The sequence below is a fragment of the Podarcis gaigeae genome (assembly GCF_964106915.1).
Source record: "Podarcis gaigeae genome assembly, chromosome: 10".
NCBI lineage: Eukaryota > Metazoa > Chordata > Lepidosauria > Squamata > Lacertidae > Podarcis > Podarcis gaigeae.
In genome coordinates this window covers 5,529,695-5,553,409 of record NC_139686.1, presented here as the reverse complement: position 1 = coordinate 5,553,409, position 23,715 = coordinate 5,529,695, and the positions used below count along the sequence as shown (strand labels likewise).

Below are 23,715 nucleotides of genomic sequence, written 5' to 3'. Positions count from 1 at the left end.
GGCCTCCTCGCCTACGCGCCGGGACTTTAAACGCACGCCAAAAAACCCTCACAAAGGATTTTAAGAGGGAGAGCGCGCGGGAGAGCACTGATTGGCTCTCTGCGCGGCGAGAGGCGGGCCAATCGGGGCGTCGGCACGCCGGCCGGAGAGGCGGGGATTGGTCGAGGGGGCGCGGGGGCGGGCGCGAGGGGAGGGGGCGGGGCGGTGGGAAGGCGACGCTGACAGTTGGGCAGGATGTCGGCGAGGAGGCGCATCGGGGACCCTGAGGTGAGGGCTCGGCCCCTGCGGGGAGCCCCGGGAGACCCCGTCGCCCCTCTGCTCTCCCCCCTCACGAAGCCCAAACGGGGGGTTGTGTATGGGGGGAGGGTCGCCCTTCGTTTTGGGGGTCCCCCCCGACGACCCCCCCAAAGCCCAGCCATGGCGCCTTTTCTCCCTCCTTTGGGGGGCCTCTTCCTCAAACAGCACCTTATCCCTCCTTTTTTTGGGGGGGGGTGTTGTGGTCCTCATTTTAGGCGGGGTCCCCTCTGTGTTTTAATGTTGGGTTTTTACATAGCTTGCGTTTTAATTCTTTGGTTCTTTGCTCTTAACCCATAGCATTATTTTAATAAATGTTATAATAACAACCTAATAATAATAATAATAATGTTGTATTTTAATCTTGTTTTTAAGTGGTATTCATTCAACTTGTTTTCATTCTTGCTTGTTAGCCGCCCTGAGCCCGGCCTTGGCTGGGGAGGGCAGGGTATAAATAAAATTTATTATTGTTATTGTTGTTATTATTATTATTATTATTATTATTATTATTATTATTATTATTAGTATCTCAAGCAACACTGGACCTGCATAAGAAAAAGAAGAGTAGCCTTTCTTTCTTTCTCTCTCTCTCTCTCACACATATTAATGTCACCTGCCGACCTTGGATTTTGTAATATGGGGGGGGGGCTCCCCAAAGAGGCTGCTCCCCCCCCACTTTTTGGGGGGGGAAGGGGTGGGGCAAATATTTTTCTCACTCTTTCTTTATTGAGGGTTCTCAATAAGCCCTGGATCTGAGTCCCTAGGGAGCCCCTACCATAGACGCTTTCATTGTGGGAGGGGGGCTATTATTGTCCTGTTCGCCTTTTTTGTTCTGTGTTTCTATGTTGTGTTTTTATGCTGTGAATCCGCCTTCGTGCTTCGGATGAAAAGTGGTATACAAATTTAATAACTAAGATAAAATAAAAATGGGGTTTTTTTTTGGGGGGGGTGTTGTTTCCCTCAACCCAGGCTTCCCAGAGGGGACTAGAGACATTTGCGGAAGGGGAGAGGTCTTCTTGTAGCCATTAGCCCCTCTGGCTGCATGGAACTTCCACAGTCAGGAGCAGTATACCTTCCAGGAGCAGTTGCTAGGAGGCAAACGTGCCAGCTTCTCAGAAGCATCCTATTGGCTGGACCAGGAAGCAGGGTTCTAGACCTGTTGTATCCAGCAGGGCTGCTGTAATATCTTGTCTTAGGTGTCTGAGTTGCACATTCAGAGCTGCTGCTGCTGCTGCTGCCACCCTCATTCTGACTTTTTAAAAAACATGTTTTGGAAAGAAAGCTCTGGCTTTCTCATATTGATGCTTCCGCTGATGTGGAAGGCAGGTACCAAATCATGGTACTGTTTAAACTTCCTGCTGTTACACTGGTGATGCCAACTGAATGTGAGAGCCAGTGGGATATGGGAGACTGGATTTGAGTTCCAGCAGGGGATCTGGGAAAGAATTTTCTCTGTCATTTTCTCTGGCTGGAGACATCATACTTGTAACTCACTGTGATTGATGGAGGCTTACTAGGTTGATCATGTTGGTTGGTAGGTAGTCATAACGCATAGTACATGATTGCTGCATCCTCTTAACTGAGCTCTTGTCTTGGCTTTGGGTTTCCCTTTGCCCTGCATGGTTTCTCCACCTCATATTGGTGATTTAATTTATGGATGTAAATTGCTTTATGAATGACATCTTCTGGAAAAGAGCTCTCTAAGCCTGGGTGGGAAACCTGTGGCCCTCCAGATGTTGTTGCACTACAGCTTCCTGCATCCCTGACCATTGATTGGCCAGACTGGCTGGGGCTGATGGGAGCTGGAGTCCAGTATCATTTAGAAAGCCACAGGTTCCCTGACTCTGCAGTGACTTTGGAGGGTCAGGCCTGAGATGGCAGTGGGCTGGTGGCAAAGTCCTGCTGAAATATTGTTCTACCCAAACAACTGCTTTCATTCGTTATGTTGTCAGACATAACTAAATTAATGATTGGTTGTGACACTCTGTTCAGAAGGGAGGCTGCAGAACATCAATGGTTCAATCTCTAGCAGCTCCAAGCAGGCCTGGGGAAAACTCCGTTGTGAATGTGTATCAGAATTCTTGCTTCTCTGTGCTGCTGCAGAGTTTTAGGTAGGGACCTGTGGTAATATGGTGTGGTGTGTGTGTGTGTGTGTGCGCGCACACACACACGAAAGAGAGAGAAGCCATGACACAAATACTTTGCCAACCTACCTCATTGTGTGGAGCAGAGAGAGTAGTTTAAAACAATTTATTTCATTCAATAATTGCCATTTTAACAGGATCATGTGAATGGACCTCTGAGGCAGTTGTATAGAATATGGCATTACCAGTTGGACAAGTGAACAAGGCTGCAAAGCTATTGGGTGCCTCTTTGTACAGGCACCAATAACTTTTGTGCTGGCTCCTAGGAATCTGGGTTATTTTTTCAGCCTTACGTTTTTGCTGAAAGTTGATAGGAATCAAACTGAAGAGAATCATTTCCAGGGCATGTAATTGCCTGAGCTCAAGCCACAATATCTGTGTTCTGTCTGGCAGTCTACAGTTCTGTGCTGATATCTATTTGCCCTTTCAGGCTGTGAGTCCATTTGGAACCAGGAGATCAAATAACCCAGCCACTCTGGTCCTTCCAGTGCTGCTCTGACTGTGTGGTAGTTTGAACACCACCTAGCCAGGATCAGCAGTCTTCAAGCCCCCTATTCAAAAGAATGAAGCTCACTATGATTAGTTAAAGTAGACTTGCTAACTCCCCAGTGCACAGCATGAAGACAAGGCCCTGCTGTTCCTGAGGGCCTGTTAAAACCACTACCCTGTGTCAGTCTGGCATTACTGGAAGCAACAGGACAGCTGAGTTGTTAGATCATCTCCTCATCCTAATTTCCCTGAGGTGCACTGGGAGTCTCGGGGGTCACATTGGATCACTGTGACCTGTAGTCCTGCATGGCGCATGGACATTGTGGAGTGGGCCTACAATAATAAGACTTGCTTTTCCTTTCTCCCAGACCAAGGGGAGGAGAAAGGAACAGCTTAATAAACTCCTATAGTAAGGATGGATGGCATATTTAGTACAGTGGTACCTCGGGTTAAGTACTTAATCCGTTCTGGAGGTCCATTCTTAACCTGAAACTGTTCTTAACCTGAATCACCACTTTAGCTAATGGGGCCTCCTGCTGCCATGCGATTACAGTTCTCATCCTGAAGCAAAGTTCTTAACCCGAGGTACTTTTTCTGGGTTAGCGGAGTCTGTAACCTGAAGTGTCTGTAAACTGAAGTGTATGTAACCCAAGGTACCACTGTAAATAAATAAAAAGGATCCCCTTGGTTAAACTCAGCGAATGAAGTGGAAGTAAAGCTGTTAGAGTAGGGGTAATAAATGTGTAGCGTTGGTAGAGGCTGGAGGAAGAAATAAAGTTTGTGTTGTGATAAAATGTGGTCCTATGCCATTTGCCTCTTTGCATATCTTAGTATATTGGCTCTTGGGTTTAGGACCACTACTGCCCAAATTTTCTTTCTACACTCTTGTTTCAACAATTATGTGCACATCTCATCTGGCATTCCAGTTCTTCACTCCATACTTGGGATACCTGTTGTGTATACTGAAGGTTTCTCTCTTTCCTTTTTTCTTTCAAAAAAACCACAGTTTTTGACCAAAAGGATCCCACAGAATCCTAAATACCAGCATGTAAAAACTCGCCTTGACACAGGTAAGTTAACATCTCTCTGCTTGGTTAGGTAAAGGTAAAGGTACCCCTGCCCGTACGGGCCAGTCTTGACAGACTCTGGGGTTGTGCGCCCATCTCACTCAAGAGGCCAGGGGCCAGCGCTGTCCGGAGACACTTCCGGGTCACGTGGCCAGCGTGACAAAGCTGCATCTGGCGAGCCAGAGCCGCACACGGAAACGCCGTTTACCTTCCCGCCGGTAAGCGGTCCCTATTTATCTACTTGCACCCGGAGGTGCTTTCGAACTGCTAGGTTGGCAGGCGCTGGGACCGAGCAGCGGGAGCGCACCCCGCCGCAGGGATTCGAACCGCCGACCTTTCGATCAGCAAGTCCTAGGTGCTGAGGCTTTAACCCACAGCGCCACCTGCGTCCCCTCTCTGCTTGGTTAGAAATGTATAAATCAGAGAAAAGTGAGACAGAAACCTTTCCCTTGCTACGTCCAACCAGTGGGGTTTTTTCCTATATCCTGGAGGTTGTTACCTATCAAGGGTTGTGGGCTGTGATGTCAGATTATGAGGTAATAATGTGCTTTGTGACTTAGATCTCAGAGTAAACTTAGTACAAGCTATTAGAAAGTCAGCACATTTGATAATCTTTGTGTTAAAGAAGGCTTGTAAACATAAGTATTTGGTCACCTATGATGAATAAGAATTGCCATGAGGCAATCAGGAGTGGAGGTATTAGAAAAGTTGGTTCTTTATTTCTTTTTAGCCCTACTTATTTAACAGGATTGTTGCAAGAGTCAGATGGGACAGGTGAAAACACGTTTGCCACCCTGAGCTCCTTGAAAGAAGAGCAGGACTAAAATGCAATAAATAAAATATATATTTCAAGCCTCACAGACCTAGCATTAACTATTTTTGGATGCCTATGATTTTCCAGCCCTACTAATCCACATTAAGGATTATGAGCATAGGATTAACTTGGAATAAACAGGTGAGGTGAGGCCTTGGTAACAGTTAAGATTTCTCCCAACATTTTCCCAACATTTATATTGCTGTGGAATGAATGAATCGTACATCTTTGGTGGGAGAGGATTCACCATTGGGTGTATGTTCTCTTGTAGGTAGCAGTATGACCAAATACACTGAAAAACTGGAAGAGATCAAAAGAAGTGAGTAACATCACAACCACCACTTAGACTTCTGTAATCCACTCACTCAGGCCCACAGATCAAGCTTGGGGGGGGGCAGCACAGGAGAACTGGTTGTAGTGGGTTTAGCACTTTCAGGCTCTGCCATGTGACTTGGGATTGTTCCCACCCAAGCAGGGGGCAGGGGTCCTGGAATTAACACGTTGTTGGCATATTTGCAGTTGCTGTCATGTATGATCTGGCTGAGATTCCTACATTGCAGGGAGTTGGGTTAGATGACCCTCAGGGTCCCTTGTTGTTGTTGTTTAGTCCTGTCCGACTCTTTGTGACCCCCTGGACCAGAACACGCCAGGCACTCCTGTCTTTCACTGCCTCTCACAGTTTGGTCAAACTCATCTCGTCCTCTGTCATCCCCTTCTCCTTGTGCCCTCCATCTTTCCCAACATCAGGGTCTTTTCCAGGGAGTCTTCTCTTCTCATGAGGTGGCCAAAGTACTGGAGCCTCAGCTTCAGGATCTGTCCTTCCAGTGAGCACTCAGGGCTGATTTCCTTCAGAATGGATACGTTTGATCTTCTTGCAGTCCATGGGACTCTCAAGAGTCTCCTCCAGCACCATAATTCAAAAGCATCAGTTCTTTGGCGACCAGCCTTCTTTACGGTCCAGCTCTTACTTCCATACATCACTACTGGGAAAATCATTGCTTTAACTATACGGGCCTTTGTTGGCAAGGTGATGTCTCTGCTTTTAAGGGTCCCTTACAACTCTACAATTCTATGATTCTGAGATCTCCCGCAACCCAAATTCAAAGCATCTCTGTTCAGGGAAAGTCACGTCCAGGGATTAATCTTCACCAAAGTGTGCCTATGTCACTGCGTGCATTTTCAGAACATCATTGTGCAAAAATGGGGACTGGAAGCTTTCCAAAACGAATGCTAAGATTCTCAGCTTAATTAATTCTGAGAACTGTCTTTTTAAGCTTTGTACAGTTCAAGTAGCAAGTCACATTACATACTTAGAATACAAAGGGATTTCAGGTTCATTTTTCAAAAACAAAACTGTTTTGGCTTTTCCTCACTCTGCACTCCTTTTTTTTTAGTTGCAATTGCTTTGGTCAACTAGAATTGAAGTTGCTTTGTTCCACAACATTCTTTTGTTGAGAGATTGCTTTTGAGTACTGAAATCTTAGCAGCGGTCTCGTCGTATCACCGCTACAAAACTTGTTGTGTTTCTGTCCCTTTCTTCCTCTGCACTCCCTGTTGTGCAAACCCAAGTGGCTCTTTTGTGTCAGACTCTTTTTTTCTCTTTAAATCCCACTTCAAGAAGCTTAGATGCAGGTACCCTCTCACCGGGCCGGTGGTGAATAGCACCTTGTGTGGTTCAGATAATTTGCTAACCATCTTTGATTTCTCATGGATAGACGACACCAGTTGGACACAGGCTTAAATGCCTGGTACAGTGTTGCTTCTGTCTCTTCTGTAACTTGAGAAAAACAGCTACGAGGCTAGAAAATCAAAACTGAGAAGCCAGCAGGTGTAGTCCTCATTTGCCTATCTAGTGGGCATGGGTGAGAAACAAACCACCTAGTTTTCTTCTCATTGTAAATCTTGTTTTGCTGCTCCTGAGGGGTTCTAGACTCTTCTGAACAGTCGTACTTTGGTTGTCTTTGAATCTTTGCTTCAAGATGTCTGGAACCTTAAAGGGACCTTCTGAATCAGTTCCAGGTATGTTGTGCTGATGTTGTGGGACCAAGTGGCTCTATTAATTTTCTCTTCTATCTGATGCCCCTAACTGCTTTGGGCCACAGCTCCCTGCTGGCTGGTGCTGATGGGAGCTGTAGATTTTCTTCTCTTCCTTTAAGGAGAGCCAGTGTGGTGTAGTGGTTAAGAGCGGTAGATTCGTAATCTGGTGAACCGGGTTCACGTCCCTGCTCCTCCACATGCAGCTGCTCACACTTCTCTGAAATCTCTCAGCCCCACTCACCTCACAGAGTGTTTGTTATGGGAAAGGAAGGGAAAGGAGAATGTTAGCCGCTTTGAGACTCCTTTGGGTAGTGATAAAGCGGGATATCAAATCCAAACTCTTCTTCTTCTTCTTCTTAAGGACAGCAAACTGTTGGATATCCATATCCATCCTTTTTATAATGCCCCTGGACCAGGCCTGGCAGGGAAAATAATAAATAAATATTTACTTCGTGGCAGGTGGTGCTAAGATTGTTTCATTTAAAGTGTTGGTAGCTGAAAAGCAAAGTTCGGTCATGCACAGTTTAGCAGCGTCTTGTATATGTTGCCCTGATGAATATCCATGGAGTGGTTGTGATCCTTGTCTTGCTTTCTCACGTCATTCAGAGTTGTATGTCGGCTTGCGCTTCAGTGTGCTCAGTCCTCTGCTTGTTAGCTCAGTGTGGGCTGGATTGCATGAAGTAACTGGTGCTGCTGATTTGAGGAAGGGCTTTCATTGGTTAGAAGGAGGTCTGGTCTTAGGGACCTTTTGGATCCCACCTCCAACCCTCTGTGAAGGCAGCAGTAGATAGTGCTCCCGATGATGATGGCGTGCAACTCCCACCAGACCCAGCCAGCATGGCTAGTGATCAGGGGTATGAAGGGAGTCCAACAATGTATGGCAGGCCACAGATTTCCCCACCCTTGAGAGAGGGAATTGGCCTGGGAATTGGGTGAATCTTTAGTTGGGTAGATCTGAGGGGTTTGGGCTCTGTTCCCTGCGCAATCCCGTTCAAGGTGGTTGGGAGTGAGATCGGATTTCGTTCTAAGATGAGGTTACCAGATTTTTTTTTAATGAATCCTGGGACACTTTTCAACTTCCTACTAAATAGATGGGTTTTGTCACGGGACTGATTTGTAAATTGGGGGACTGTCCCCGGGAAACGGGGACGTCTGGTAACCTTTTTCTAATAATGGTTCATAAGTTTTGGAAGAATAGCGGAACACAAGTATAATACATGGAACTAATGCATTGGTACTGCCAAAGTTTTCTCATAGATTACACCTCTTCACTGTTTTCCAGATTACAGATACAAGAAAGATGAGCTCTTCAAGAGACTGAAAGTGACTACTTTTGCCCAGCTGGTATGTTCTGTCCTTAAACTGCATTTTTCCTGAAGTGTCCCACTGTATTCACAGTAGTTCAAATGCTTCTCATAAGTTCCTATTATCCCCTGCTCCCACCCCAGCTCTTGTATAACAGACTATCAGATCTGTGAGCTCGTCATACTTCTGCAAATGAGACTTCCATCGTTTAATATCCTGGACAAACAGCAGGATTCAAGGGTTCTTGGGCCCTTCAGGTGTCAACCCTGATATTAAACTACAATATGTGAAGCAGAAATAAAGATGCCTCAATATGACCCCTGGGATTCTGTGATTCCAGGAAAACTCACACTAGGGTTGGCCTTCCTCTGGACCGATGCTGCTTCCTGACCAGAACAACCCTTTTGCTGAGCTGCTTTTGATCATGTCCTTGCCTCAATCCACAGGTGACCCAGGTTGCTTCCCTAGCTGATGAAAACTCAGAAGTACCATGTGAGGAAATTCAAAAGTTTGATGGTAAGGTCAGGGGCTTCTAAGAAATTCATTTTTTTAAGGTTCTTGGAAATGGTAGAATACTGCTACAAGGAAAGAAGTGTAGGCATAAAGTCCTGCCTTGTAACTTTGTGCCAGTGGTCCATTTTGTCTGGCGCTGGCTACTTGGTTTCCCCTGACCTATGACCTGAGATCCTGTTTTAGTATCAAACCTGGGATGTTCTGCTTATATAAAGCATGTCCTCTGCCGCTGGTCTACGGCCTTTCCCCACACAGAGGTCTGCTTACTGCTTTTTTTCCTTATTTAAGCAACTGTTTGGGTTCTTATGTGACAAAGTAAGCACTTGTTAAAAGTTAAAAGATTATCAAGGAGATAGATGCATGCCAAATAGTGGGCATTGTGTCTTGTCTTCAGCGATATCACAAACACTGTCCAATGGGTGCTGGTTCTGTTCCTAGCAGGAGGCTTTGGGATTTGGCAAGTCCTGAAAATTTGGTTTCCTGTGAGCAAATGAATGCAAATATAATCATGTGCTACAAGGGGAGAAGAGGGGGCAATGACAATAAAGATATTATTATTATTATTAAAAAAAGAGCACTTCTACATCTCTGGAAAGCTTATTGTCCGTACAGTCTAGAGGCTTTGGAGATAGCCTCTGTCTCATCCTCTACAGCAGAATCCCAGCCTAACTTATCCCTGCACTTACCCTGACTCCTCAGACTAAACCCCGTTATTACCAAATTTCTGTCTTTATTGTTTTTCTCATTTTGTACACCATTGAGAGATTCAAAGGTCTTAAGAGATTCAGAAATGCTTTTAGATAAATATCTTTTTCAATGAAATATCTGCCTTCCCCTCACCCCTGTTTCAGAAGGCGATGCTGCTCCTGCAGATAACAGCCCTGACATGGCGGCAGAGACTAATGGCAAAAGCAGCCCTGGTGACAAACCAGCCAGTCCCATCCTGTTCATAAACAACACCGGAGCCGGGGAGTCATATCGTTCCACCCTACAGAGGTATCCAAGAGTCTGTCTCTGTGCTCGGGCTTCCTTCCTTCTACCTGCCATGATTCCCTTCGCTCCCTGCAAAGACGGGTTTGGAAAAAATCAGTGATGCAATTTGATGAAGTCCGCTAATACTAATAGATGAGACTCCAGAAGCAACACGTGGTATTCCAAATCATTGCTTAGCTTGGCTTAAAATGCTGAAGCAGGTCCATCGGGCTCTTGGCATGTTTGATAGCCTTTCCAAAAAGTTGGATGAGACTTGATCAGTCAAGCTTCCACGAGAAAGGAGTTGGAAAGCAAGGAACTGTGATCATAGAAGCCTCCCTCCTTGTCCTAGCTGGGCACCTGTGTCCTTTTCTATCAATGACTGTTAGCCATCAGCTAAATGGAATCTCAGGAAGCAGCATACCTTCATACCAGCTGCTGGGGACAAACAGCAGGAGGAGGGCTACTGCTTTCATGCCCTGCTTGTGAACTTCTCACAAGCATTGGGGAGTGATCAGTGGGCAAAGTTGGGAAGCCTAGTGGGTCACGTTTGGCCTGCGGGTCACGTTTGACTCTGGGGTTGCGGCGCTCATCTCGCTTTACAGGCTGAGGGAGCCGGCGTACAGCTTCCGGGTCATGTGGCCAGCATGACTAAGCCGCTTCTGGCAAACCAGAGCAGCGCACGGAAACGCCGTTTACCTTCCCGCCAGAGTGGTACCTATTTATCTACTTGCCCTTTGGCGTGCTTTCGAACTGCTAGGTTGGCAGGAGCAGGGACCGAGCAACGGGAGCTCACCCCATCGCGGGGATTCAAACCGCCAACCTTCTGATTGGCAAGTCCTAGGCTATTTGGTTTAACCCACAGTGCCACCCACGTCCCTGTCCTTATATTTAACCTCACCTTTTCCCATTAAGTTCAATGAATCATTCTATATCTTTGCTCTCCTATTTTATCTTTGCAGGAACCCTGTAGAGTAGGTTAGGGTATTTTCAGATGCTCTTATTCATTGGCACCAGGAGCAGAACCTCCCCCGTGATCTTAAGGGGTTACAGGATTCATCACCTAGGAAACTGGCTGGATTGCTGTCTGTTCTGAACTCAGAGGGCAGTGTCTGTCTGTCACTGAATTGCTGGCTCCTTTGATCAGCTTCTGCCTAGCACTGATAACCACAGAAACATACTACCGTATTTTTCGCTCTGTAAGACGCACCAGACCATAAGATGCAACTAGTTTATGGAGGAGGAAAACAAGAAAAAAAATATTCTGAATCCCAGAAGCCAGAACAGCAAGAGGGATATAACTGGATATAACTGTGCAGTGATCCCTCTCGGTGTTCTGGCTTCTGGGATAGTGGCGCAGCCTGCATTCGCTCCATAAGACACAAACACATTTCCCCTTACTTTTTAGGAGGGACAAAGTGCGTCTTACAGAGCGAAAAATATGGTATTTTGACCTGACAGGCTGACGGTGGTCCGTATTGTGCCTTTATCCTGACGTTAATGGCTCCTCTTTCTCCCAGTGTCATCAGTGGCGTGGGTGAGCTGGACCTGGGGAGAGACGCCCCGAAGAAAACGGAAAACTTTGCAAAAGACAGACCTTACCCCGACTGCCCCTACCTGCTGCTGGACGTGCGAGAGCGGGATGCGTATGAGCAGTGCCACATAGTGGGAGGTGAGGCAGCCGGAGCACCACCCCAAGGGTTGCGTGAGTGGGGGTGCACCATAAGCATCCCCCCCCTCTTACAGAGGTTGATCACCTTTAGAGAAAACCAGAATGGACAAAGCAGCTTACAAACTGCAGAGAACGTTGTGGAGGTGTCCACTTTCTCTGAAGGCAAGAGCTGCTTCCAGTATTCCAACTTACATCTGCTGATGCCTTTTGACTCCCCCTGGTGTCAGATGGCGGTGGTGGTTGCTCATGACTCCGACCTGGCTTTTGCAGGTTTTATTGTGCAAACTATTTACAGTGCAGATCTACCAAGTTCATTTCCGTCTCAGTCACTTGCAGAATCCGGGAGTGGCCCCTTCCGGCTTCTTCCCCAACATAAGAACTTCGGCACCCCAAGCCTCCTCCTCCTCTCCTTGCATTTCACCCCTCTGCGCAAGGTGGCGTGCATCCCTCCTGGCCAGCCTGGGAGATGAGGTGGTGGAGCTCTCAGCAGCATCCTCCAGCCCTTTCCTCACTTGGCTGGCCCCTTCCCTCTCTTCTCCACTGGAGGTGTGGCTTTTCCCACCGCCGGAAGAGGAACTGCTCCTCAGGAGTTTCGGAGGCTCTCTGTATCCCAACGGCCCCCCTGCCTCCCTCTCCTGACACCTGGCTTCTTAAAAAGAGCTCCAAGTACTGCAGGCTGTTTTCTAGCTCAGGAGAAGGCAATGAGCAACTGACTCCCCAGTCACCACTGCATGAATTCATTCTGTAAAGTGGTCACCAATGTGATAACACACTATTTTATTTATATATTCAGTTTGTATACAGTGGTGCCCCGCAAGACGGAAAACCCGCTAGACGAAAGGGTTTTCCGTTTTGAAGGTGCTTCGCAAAACGAATTTCCTAAGGGCTTGCTTCGCAAGACGAAAATGTCTTGCGGGTTCCTGCGGGGTTTTTTTTCCTTTTCCCCCCTTTTCCCCAAACCGCTAAGCCGCTTATCAGCTGATCCGCTAAACCGCTTAACAGCTGATCCTCTAAGCTGCTAAGCCGCTTATGAGCTGATCCGCTAAGCTGCTAATAGCGCTAATCCGCTAAGCCGCTAATGGGCTTGTTTCGCAAGACGAAAAAACCGCAAGACGAAGAGACTCGCGGAACGGATTCTTTTCGTCTTGCGAGGCACCACTGTACTGCCCTTCATCCACAGAGCTCAGAGCAGTCACCACACCTACCTGCTTAGATGATAATTTTGTGCACCTGACAAAGTGGACTCTGGCCCACAAAGCATAACAATAACATTCATTCATTCATTTATATGCTGCCCATCTGATTGGGTTGCCCCAGCCACTCTGGGCAGCTCCCAGCAAAAATAGTAAAAACTTAGTACAACATCTGACACTAAAAACTTAGCCTTCAGATGTCTTTTAAAAATCACAAAAAGCTGCTTAAAGATTAACACAGGTTTCTGAGTCATTTGTGCTGTCCACAAGTAACAGGCTTCCTCCTCTGGGATTTGCTATCTCCCGACACTGAGCCTGCTTAGAAGCAACTCTGTGAGACTGGGGGTCCTACCGCACTCCTTGGTACCAGAGGTGACTACATCAGGAGAAGGCATCCTGGAAGAGGCATTTGGCCCATCTGCTTCAGCAGCAGATCTGTACAACTGGCATGCATATGTTGGAGTACCACCCTCCCAGTTTCAGTCCCAGTGGGAGAAAGAAAGCAGGGCTTCTGCTGAGCTTTGTGAAGAAAAAGAAATTCACTGGTGTGATCAGCCTTTTCTCTTTCCCTCCCCTTTCCCTTTTCTGAGCACAATTCAAAGTGTTGGTGCTGACCTTGAAAGCCCTAAATGGCCTCAGCCCAGTATTCCTGAAGGAGTGTCTCTGCCTCCATCGTTCTGCCCGGACACTGAGGTCCAGCTCCAAGGGCCTTCTGGCAATTCCCTCTCTGTAAGAAGCCAAGTTACAGGGAACCAGGCAGAGGGCCTTCTTGGTAGTGGCACCTGCCCTATGGAACGCCCTCCCACCAGATGTCAAAGAGAAAAATAACTACCAAACTTTTAGAAGACACCTTAAGGCAGCCCTGTTTAGGAAAGCTTTTTTTAACTGGGCACCACAGTTTAAGAAGGACACTGACAAACTGGAACGTGTCCAGAGGAGGGCAACCAAAATGGTCAAAGGCCTGGAAACGATGCCTTATGAGGAACGGCTAAGGGAGCTGGGCATGTTTAGCCTGGAGAAGAGGAGGTTAAGGGGTGATATGATAGCCATGTTCAAATATATAAAAGGATGTCACATAGAGGAGGGAGAAAGGTTGTTTTCTGCTGCTCCAGAGAAGCGGACACGGAGCAATGGATCCAAACTACAAGAAAGAAGATTCCGCCTAAACATTAGGAAGAACTTCCTGACAGTAAGAGCTGTTTGACAGTGGAATTTGCTGCCAAGGAGTGTGGTGGAGTCTCCTTCTTTGGAGGTCTTTAAGCAGAGGCTTGACAACCATATGTCAGGAGTGCTCTGAGGTGTTTCCTGTTTGGCAGGGGGTTGGACTCAATGGCCCTTGTGGTCTCTTCCAACTCTATGATTCTATGATTCTAATGTTTAATAGGTTATTGTATTTTAGTGTTTTGTTGGAAGCCGTCCAGAGGCTGGGGAAGCCCAGCCAGATTGGCGGGATATAAATAAATTATTATTATTATTATTATTATTATTATTATTATTATTATTATTATTATTATTATTATTATTCCCTGTCTTAGCTAGTGAACTGAAAGAGGAAAGAATGGCCAAGGTGTCTTCTCACACTGGGGTTCTTCGCCTGGCACTGCTGCCCTTGCTTGGAAGTGGATGGACCGCTAAGCCTCTGCTCTGGCTTCTTTTGTCCAGCATTGTCCTACCTTAAGAGCTAGAGAACCATCCTCCCACCTCCAAATGGATGCTCACGATTCCAATATGATATGTGTGTGTATGTGTACCGTATTTTTCGCCCTATAAGACGCACTTTTTCCCCTCCAAAAATGAAGGGGAAATGTGTGTGCGTCTTATGGGGCGAATGCAGGCTTTCGCTGGAGCCTGGAGAGCGAGATGCGTCCGTGCGCACCGACGTCTCTCGCTCTCCAGGCTCCAGGAAGCTATCCTCAAGCCTTGCACGCCCGGAGGGAGTTCCCCCAGGAGCCGAAGGCTTGTGGGCGGCAGCGCGGAGCACGGGGCGCCCTCCGGAGGACGCCCCGTGCTTCGCGCAGGTGTCCACTAGCCTTGCGCACCCGGGGATCTCCCCCGGGAGCCGAAGGCTTGCGGTCAGCAGCGCGGAGCACGGGGCAACCTTCGGAGGCCGCCCCGTGCTCCGCGCAGGTGTCCGCTAGCCTTGCGCACCCGGGGATCTCCCCCGCCGTGAGCGCAAGGCTTGCGGGCGGCAGCCGGCAGCACGGAGAACGGGGCGCCCTTCGGAGGAGCGCAAGGCTTGTGGGCGGCAGCCGCAGCACGGATCACGGGGCGCCCTTTGGAGGCCGCACTGTGCTCCGCGCTGGTGTTGGCCAGCCTTGCGCACCCGGGGGATCTCCCCCCGAGAGCGCAAGGCTTGCGGGCGGCAGCTGGCAGCGCGGAGCACGGGGCGCCCTTCGGAGGACGCCCCGTGCTCCGCGCTGGTGTTGGCAAGCCTTGCGCACCCGGGGGGCGCGTGGGGCGCCCTGAAACAGAGGGCTCCCCATGCTGCGGACTGTAGCCTGACGCGCGGGGCGCCCTGAAGCAGAGCGCCCCTCGCGCCAGGCAGACATGGGCCAGCCCCACAAGCTCGGGGGACAGCGGGGAGGCGCAGCACCGCCATCCCACTGTTCCCCGACCTGGTATTGGGGGGAAAAATAAAGGAAAATTTTTTTCCTTTATTTCCCCCCCCAAAAAGTAGGTGCGTCCTATGGGACGGAGCGTCCTATGGGACGAAAAATACGGTATGTGCTTTTTCAGCTGTAGAAAATGAGAACAGGCCTTCTTAGTTTCTCTCTTCTGTTCTAAGCTTGCTTTTCTCTTTCCTTGCAGCTTACTCCTACCCAATCGCCACGCTATCCAGAACCATGAATCCCTATACGAATAACATTTTGGAATACGTATCCTTCCTCCAAAGAAGCCGCTATTTCTGCTTCAAATGCACAGCTTGATCAGGAGCCCTGACCCCACAGGAAGCGAAGCTCACAGTCCCGTAACGTTCCCTTTGAGGAAAGCTCACTTCTGTGCTTAGATCCGCTTGATCATCATATTTCGCTGCTTTCCCCACAGTATGTCTTCCAGATCCATGTTTCCTTTGCATATGTGGGTCTGGAACCCCATGGGGATCACTTCAGGGATCTGAAGGGTGGAGAGAGATGAAGCATTGGGGCTCCAGGATGCCTGCCTGCGGTGTGACTTGGGCACAAGCCAATGTCCAATATGTGGAGCTTTTGCTGCCCCCACCTCCTCCTACTTCCCAGTCTATGATCCTTCCTCTCCACAACATCCCCTGACATGCACCCTCTCACACCATTAAGGAGAGGAGATGCGGGTGGCACTGTGGGTTAAACCACAGAGCCTAGGGCTTGCCAATCGGATGGTCGGTGGTTCAAATCCCCGCGATGGGGTGAGCTCCCGTTGCTCAGTCCCTGCTCCTGCCAACCTAGCACTTCAAAAGCACGTCAAAGTGCAAGTAGATAGATAGGTACCGCTCTGGCGGGAAGGTAAACGGCGTTGCCGTGTGCTGCTCTGGTTCGCCAGAAGTGGCTTAATCATGCTGGCCACGTGACCCGGAAGCTGTACGCCGGCTCCCTCAGCCAATAAAGCGAGATGAGCACCGCAACCCCAGAGTCGGTAACTACTGGACCTAACGGTCAGGGGTCCCTTTACCTTATAATAAACTATCCATCTTCTTTCCTCCCAATCCTATTCCTTACCCCCAGGACTAAAAGGAGACACAGTCTGTCTATCCTCATTTAAAATGTCCAGGGATGTTACCTAATTTAGCTCACTTCCGAATACAGAATTTGAGTTTTCATGTTTTTTGATGGAGTCGAGAGCTGTTGCTTGCCAGTCTTTGACAGCAACCGAATGTTGAGGCTACTGACCTCGGTTTCCCTTGAGAGAAAGTGTTGATGCTTGTGTCCAAATCTCACTTCTCAAAGCCTAGGTGTCCCATATCTGCCGTTGGAGTGAGCTGTCAGCACTGCTACCTTGACATCCCTAAATGCTTGGGGATGGGGGGGGCTTTGCCACCATCTTGTTCTCTTCCCACTTCTGCTGATTGTACAAGCCTTAGCATCTCCGCCCGCCAGAAAAACGCTCATGGAAAGATCATCATTCTGTACGACGACGACGAGAGAGTAGCGAGCCAAGCTGCCACCACCATGTGTGAAAGGGGTTTTGAAAACTTGTTCATGCTCTCTGGAGGTAGGAAGCCCTGGAATTTCCAGGATAATTACCTGCTAGTTTCAGATATCAAATCCATTCTCCCTCCCCTCCCGCCCTCACACACAGAGGTCACTTTGCAATGTGATCTCTGGAGAACTGACATGCGTTGCATATAGTACAGTAATGTGCCCTGGTGGCTATGCTTGCACACGAACGTGCCTAAAGAGCTAAATTTCTGGAAAGAGCAAACCAGTTTAATAGGCTTGGCTCATTAGGTCAAAACCACATGCCAAAGTTGCCCCAAATTCTGCTTTTGTGACCTGTCTAGTTATGCAAATCACCAAGCACACTTTGCATATATCTGGGTTTTTCTTTTAAAAGAGCTGTGCATAGCACATTAGCCCTGAACACAGAAACCTCATTTCATCCCTGCTTCCTCGGTGTTTCAATGAACAGGCAGCTGTAATTTTTTTCCACCATATTCCCTTGCCCAGCAGGGCAAAGAGAGAGTGAAATGTGCACTGCCTCCATTTCTAGTGTTAAATGTGCAACGGACCATGCCGATATAGACAGAGGCTTCATTCCAAATCGGCCTTTAAGCATGTTCAGAGTAACATCGGAAGGTGTCGAGCCGCACTGCGTTGTCAGAATCTCCTTCTTCCTTGCCTGCCAGGTCTCAGAGTCGTCGCTCAGAAGATCCCCGAAGGGCTGGTAACTGGAACATTTCCTTCCTCTTGCCTATCGGCCAGCCAGCCTGGGACCGCCCGGAAAAGAGCCACTCCCAGGGAGCCCCTCCCCCCACCCGCTGAGAATAAATGGAGATTTACAGCAGAGGATCTACAAAAGATACAGTACTATCTAGAAGAGGAGCAACTTCCGACAGATTCCGCCAGTAAGACTTAGCTGTCTGTCTCCTACAGCTGGGGTTGTCACCTTTGGTCAGGCAAAATATGGGACAAGTCCGGGCGGGGGACATGGTGCAGAAATGACTTCAAAGCAATGCATTATAATGGGTTGTTTCCAATCTTAGTCATACTCGTAGAATAGACCAAATGAAATTTATGGACCTAAGTTAGCAATGCATATTAATTTCAATGACTCACTTCCTCCCCACCTGCTGAATTTCTGTCTGTCAGAAAGAATGGTAAATGTAAAACTTCTGAATTATTGCTCTGGTGTTTCTTAAAACATACACACTAAGAACATCTGTTAAAATTATTATTATTATTATTATTATTAATACCCCGCCCATCTCTCTGGGCGGCTACCAACAAAACACTAAAATACAATAACCTATTAAACATTAAAAGCTTCCCTAAAGAGGGCTGCCTTCAGATGTCTTCTCAAAGTCTGGTAGTTGTTTTTCTCTTTGACATCTGGTGGGAGGGCATTCCACAGAGCGGGTGCCACTACCGAGAAGGCCCTCTGCCTGGTTCCCCGTAACTTGGCTTCTTGCAGTGAGGGAACTGCTGGAAGGCCCTCTGTGCTGGACCTCAGTGTCTGGGCAGAATGATGGAGGCGGAGACGCTCCTTCAGGTATACTGGACTGAGGCTGTTTAGGGTTTTAAAGGTCAGCACCAATACTTTGAATTGTGCTTGGAAACGTACTGGGAGCCAATGTAGGTCTTTCAAGACCGGTGTTATATGGTCTCGGCAGCCGCACCCAGTCACCAGTCTAGCTGCCGCATACAGCAATTCAATACAGCAATTCAATATATATATCATCACAGCTAAGTTATTATTTAGGTTTACAGGATCAACATAAGCCCCCAAAAGTCAGATTCTGGCCCTGAGAAGTTTACAGCCTAAGTTTTAACATTGAGTGTAGCAAAGAGGTTCAGGGGCAAAAGAGGGAAAAGGGCCCGGGCCTGGATGTGTCCCAAGCTGTTCCTTGCTGGTGGCGGTACGAAATGGCCTGGGTTGCTTAGCCAGAGGCCAGCTTGCCTCTCTCATCCTACTGCTCTGCTTCCTCTCTTACAGCCCGTCTTAGCCGCGGTTCTTCAGCTCGAGACTCCAAAGCCACCGCCGTGCGGAGCAGCCAGAACCTGCCCACCACCAACACAGCAGTGGCCCTCTCCACCCGCTCCCTCAGCAGCAGCAGCCTGCAAAGCAGGCCCTGGAGATAGACGGTGTCGTTTCCCACTCAATAAAAGAGAGTCCCTCTTCCTGGGGCCCTTTGATCACTACAGCCAGTCTTTCGCTTTTAGGAAGGTGGTACGCACGGGACAGAGAGGGGCAGAGGAGCAAATGTGGGCAAGGTATGGAATAGGAGAGTGGGGAAACGCCACAGGCCAAGGACCTTTGGAGCGGAACAGAAGCCCAGGGTGGGAAGGAAACAGGCAAACCTTATCTAAACCTCCCAGCTAAAACTCCGGTTGGTGTTTGTCATTGCCTCTCCCCCACCCCTAAAGATAATGGGATTTCCTAACTGCTGGTACGTGAGAACATGTAAACCAGAGCAATCCAAAAACGTGACTGAACAGAAATGGAGCGAAATGAGCAAAGTTAGTAGTGAGCAAAGTTAGTTCTAAGTGCTTGAGTTTTAATAACTAGACATTTGTGGTACAGCCAGGGGATGAATGGGTGATCTGAGTGTTTAATTTGTGGCCTTCTGCCCAGAGTTCTTTGCCATCGTCCCAAAAATACTCTTAATAACGGCAATTGTACATAAAGGGGAAAGAACATAAGTCCTCCACTTCCTGGATTTTCAGAGCCATAAACCTTGGCCGGCTGTTTTCCAGGCTATGAATGTGAATATGTGGGCAGCACAGGGGGAAAGTTCCCTCCCCTAACGTTGAAAGATAACTTTGGGGACCAGATCGTGAAAGATGCAAGGGATAGAAGGCAAAGCCATTCCATCACCTAGATGAAATCTCTTCTCAATAAAACGTCCTGATTTTGGGAGAGTAGCAGAAGTTGTGGTGGAGAGACAATGTATCCGTCCCACTTCGTAATTCCATTGTTTGTTTGCCTCTGAGGGTGATGCTGAGCATCACAATGGAGCAGTGTAATTCCACCCCCGGTAGTTTTGAGGCCGCTCATACCTCAAAGGGCAGCATTTCACATACAGATAACTTCTGGCAAATTTGCTTGGCTTGTTGCGTTGGCAGAAAGGGGAGTCCTTTTGACCCCTTTTCTCTCCTCTCTCTCCCTCCCCCTGTGACATTTCTCTTGCTAGGACACCTGAGATTAATGGCACATCGACTAGCAGGCCGGTGGCACTCTGTCTCTCTGCCAGCCATTCTCTTTTACAGTTTGCGCAGTCGGCTGGCTGTGCAGGAGAAAATGCCTTCACCTCCGCTGTGGTCTGAACAGCTCAGAGTGGCATCAGTGCCAGATCAGTTCTTCCTTCCACCTGTGGTTCACCTTGCAGGAGGCAGAGAAGTCCTAGTGTTCCCCAGCCTTGGCTCTTAGGACAAGCTGGTTTCTTGTCAGTGTCAAATAGAAACGAGCAATTATCTTTTGGCTCGCAGTCCTAAGCTATGGTGCCAATGGTCTGTGGCATGGACATCGCCGCTCCAGAGGTCATGGGCAGCTTACTGCTGCAACTCTGATCCTGCTTAGCAGCGTCGGAGCTTACAGCCCGCTCCTCCTAAACCCCTTTGTTTTCCTCTCTCTCCTGACCCCAAAGGAGGAGCTGGGTTGCCTCTGTTTCTGTGATGTGAACCAGCTGGGTGTCTGTAGAAGCCATAATCGGTGGTATCCCATGTTGGTCCCAGGAAGAGAGAGCTTCCCCTTTTCTTGTTCCCACTTGTTACAGAAGGAAGGTTCCACTGTGGTTTGATAGTGCTGGAACGATTCCCTTGAAAGAATCCATGTGGGGACCATAAATGTACAATCCGCTTTGAGCAAAGATCCAAGATTCCAGCTGCCTCCCGTTTTGCAGGCCTTTCCTAGGAGAGAATCTGCCCAGATTTCCAGTATGCTGTTTTCCAGGTGCAGCTCATCCCACAAGCTTTTCCCATGGACAAAGATGAGTCCATTAGATGTCCTAGGAGGCACAGTCAACCCTGTACACTCTCCATCCCTACCATTTAAAGCACTAAATTGTAGAATTGTCTCTGCCACATCAGTTGCATTTGTTGACCCCATACGGATATGACACTTTGGCCTTGTTTCCGTTCTTCAACTTTTCCCATATGGCACTGTCATAAAATAGCTCTGGAGCAGTCTCCCCCAACCTGGAGTCCTCCAGATGTTTTGGAACCATCGCTCCCATCATCCCTGACCACTGGCCAAGTCAGCTGGGGCTGATGGGAGCAGAAAGCCCCAAAACATTTGGGGAACATCAGGATCTATTTCTTCTCAAGTTGTGAATGCAACTGTCAACTCTACAAGCTAGTTGTTTCCCTGGTGGCGTTTTAACCCCTGTCTGCATTCATAAGACCCTGGAAGCAACACTACAGCATCTCAGTTTCGCCCTGTACAAGGGATCTCAAATCTTAGAAGCAATGATCTCTCTAGGGGTTCCATGTGGCACACATGGGTTCCAGTCACATACATTTTTCTTCACCTCCAATTTGAAAAGCTGCCCTTTAGGGCTTTTCTTTTTATACAGATTTTTAAAAGAGCTCTATTTTTATATGAAACGAACTTTGCAAGGTTACAAAAAGTGACCACCAACCCCCGTAGCAACTAATGAGTTTGGCATTCATCAGCCACCTGGCTCTCTCTGGGGTTTTTCCTGCCCTTGCAGTTTCATCCTTGCCTTAGCTTTAACAGTAGCCTGGAATTGCTCCTCCTCTGTAGCCTGGGGGATGTTAAGATAGGCACGAGAGCGTTTCACTCCTCGGCTGTTTGTTGGACGTCATCTGCAATATCCTTAAGCTATTGTGGACATCTTGCTGAGCAGTTCTCCCATTTGATTTTTGTTCCCTTTGAGCGATCATCTTGAGCACCTGTCTAAGGGCAGCTGCTATTAAATAGGGTGGGGTCCAAGAATTGGGGGTGAATATTCTGTCTGACGTCTGGGTCAATCTGCAGCGTTGGCAAAGCCCTTCAGCTAAGCTTGTTTGCCTTACGTAACCAAGTCACAGAAGTCTTCTGTGCTTTCTCTTCCCCATATTTATCCTGAACCCTGTCTCGCCTGGCAGTGATTTCCTGACCATTTGAAATGAGTTGTATTTAAATATCATGTATTTATTATAAATGGCGAGACCGATGGTTGGTTGATGTTAGCCCTTGACATATGTGTTGCTCCCTCTTGGTCTGCAGTGATCGTTTCTTTTTTGCACAGTAGACTGATTGAGCTTTGTAATATTTTCCCTTTCCGTCTGCTTTTTTATTGGCTGGCAGTTCTTAGTCCTTTTTAAAACAAAAAAAGCTGGAGCCTATGGACACTGCCTGCTGCCTAAGGAATTCTGGAAATGGTACAAGTGAGCTAATGACTAGTAAACCTTTGCCAAAGTGCAATGTTCAGGATTCCTTGGGGAAACGCAGGAAGGCAAACTGGTTTGAGACCAAATAAGTGTTTTTACAAGAAATGCAGGTACTACGTCTTTTTTCTTAAACCCAAATACCATTTTGTGCAACTGCATCAAGAGTCTGTTTAGTCAACAAACTACATGATTCCCCATTTCCACTGAGCATTAAATCAGAACCTCAGTTTCATCAAGCAGATGTTCCTTCAGTGTTGGATGCTTGTGTGTCTTTTTGTCCCAGTTTCGTTTCCGTTCCCCCAAGACTTGAGCTTTCTGGCCCTGGACTTCCAAATGCCATCTTGTGTATCAGAAAGGCAATCACATTCTGAATCCCGCAGTCTGAAGAAGAGCCTCTCTTAATCCTTGGCACTGGAAGAAGAGCAGCTCAACATTGCTTTGATCCTCTTATTGGCTTTGTGGATTTTGTATATTTTGCCCATTAGGTTAATTATGTCAAACGGTTTGGCCAGTCCTGCTTTTTATGACGGGTGGATCAGATATTTCTGTGTATAGTTTTGCCTCTTACTTTGTTTTCCGCTCAATAAAATAAGAACCGTCCACCATATCTACAAGATTCTTGCATGGGCTACCAGTCAAGTCACTGCAGGAGATTCACTGCAGAAATCATTTGAGTTGTTGTAGTCGTTGGCATCTGTCTCGAGAGACAATGAAGTGTGTGCCTCTGGAAGTGAAGTCAAACCACTATGCTAGCAGCACCAAAGTGACCTTCCCAGGGTGCAAGCCTAGGCAGTGTGTATGGAGGTCCTGGGCTGCCCAGGCGACAATACAGCTCCCCCCCCCCCCTCGATTTCGCTGATGTGGTCCAAAATGTCTCTTGAGATGCATTTGTGTTTGCTAATATACAAAAAAAAAAAAATGCCCAGTAGCACCTTAAGGTAAAGGTAAAGGGACCCCTGACCATTAAGTCCAGTCATGGCCGACTCTGGGGTTGCGGCGCTCATCTCGCTTTACTGGTCAAGGGAGCCGGCGTACAGCTTCTGGGTCATGTGGCCAGCAGGACTAAGCCACTTCTAGAGAACCAGAGCAGCTCATGGAAACACCGTTTACCTTCCCACTGGAGTGGTACCTATTTATCTACTTGCACTTTGACGTGCTTTTGAACTGCTAGGTTGGCAGGAGCAGGGACCAAGCAACGGGAGCTCACCCCGTCACGGGGATTCGAACCACCGACCATCTGATCGGCAAGTCCTAGCCTCTGTGGTTTAACCCACAGTGCCACCCGCATCCCTAGTAGCACCTTAGAGACCAACTAAGTTTGTTCTTAGTATAAGCTTTCGTGTGCATGCACACTTCTTTAGATACACACTTCTTCAGATCTGAAGAAGTGTGCATGCACACAAAAGCTTATACAGTGGTATCTCGGGTTAAGAACTTAATTCATTCTGGAGGTCCATTCTTAACCTGAAACTGCTGTTAGCCCGAGGTACCACTTTAGCTAATGGGGCCTCTCACTGCTGCACGATTTCTGTTCTCATCCTGAAGTTCCTAACCCGAGGTACTATTTCTGGGTTAGCAGAGTCTGTAACCCGAAGCGTCTGTAACCTGAAGCGTCTGTAACCCAAGGTACCACTGTACCATGAACAAACTTAGTTTGTCTCTAAGGTGCTACTGGACAATTTTTTATTTTA

General features: G+C 47.9%; 1 protein-coding gene across 1 annotated transcript; it reads left to right on the top strand.

Moving 5' to 3' along the window:
- Positions 1–186: 186 nt before the first annotated feature.
- On the top strand, positions 187–18,832 carry CEP41 (centrosomal protein 41). The gene is made up of 11 exons (XM_083700796.1): positions 187–267; positions 3,934–3,997; positions 5,080–5,127; positions 8,128–8,189; positions 8,597–8,666; positions 9,515–9,659; positions 11,156–11,307; positions 15,309–15,376; positions 16,571–16,685; positions 17,320–17,538; positions 18,627–18,832. The coding sequence occupies exons 1-11, from the start codon at positions 235–237 to the stop codon at positions 18,770–18,772; spliced, it is 1,122 nt and encodes a 373-aa protein (XP_083556922.1). The 5' UTR covers positions 187–234; the 3' UTR covers positions 18,773–18,832.
- The last annotated feature ends 4,883 nt before the right edge of the window (positions 18,833–23,715 follow it).

Bases quoted from the DNA above. Each gene is read 5' to 3' on its own strand.
- CEP41 (XM_083700796.1), top strand. From the start codon at position 235: ATGTCGGCGAGGAGGCGCATCGGGGACCCTGAG. The intron at 268-3,933 runs GTGAGGGCTCGG...AAAAAACCACAG, and splicing joins GGCGCATCGGGGACCCTGAG to TTTTTGACCAAAAGGATCCC. The intron at 11,308-15,308 runs GTGAGGCAGCCG...CTTTCCTTGCAG, and splicing joins GCAGTGCCACATAGTGGGAG to CTTACTCCTACCCAATCGCC.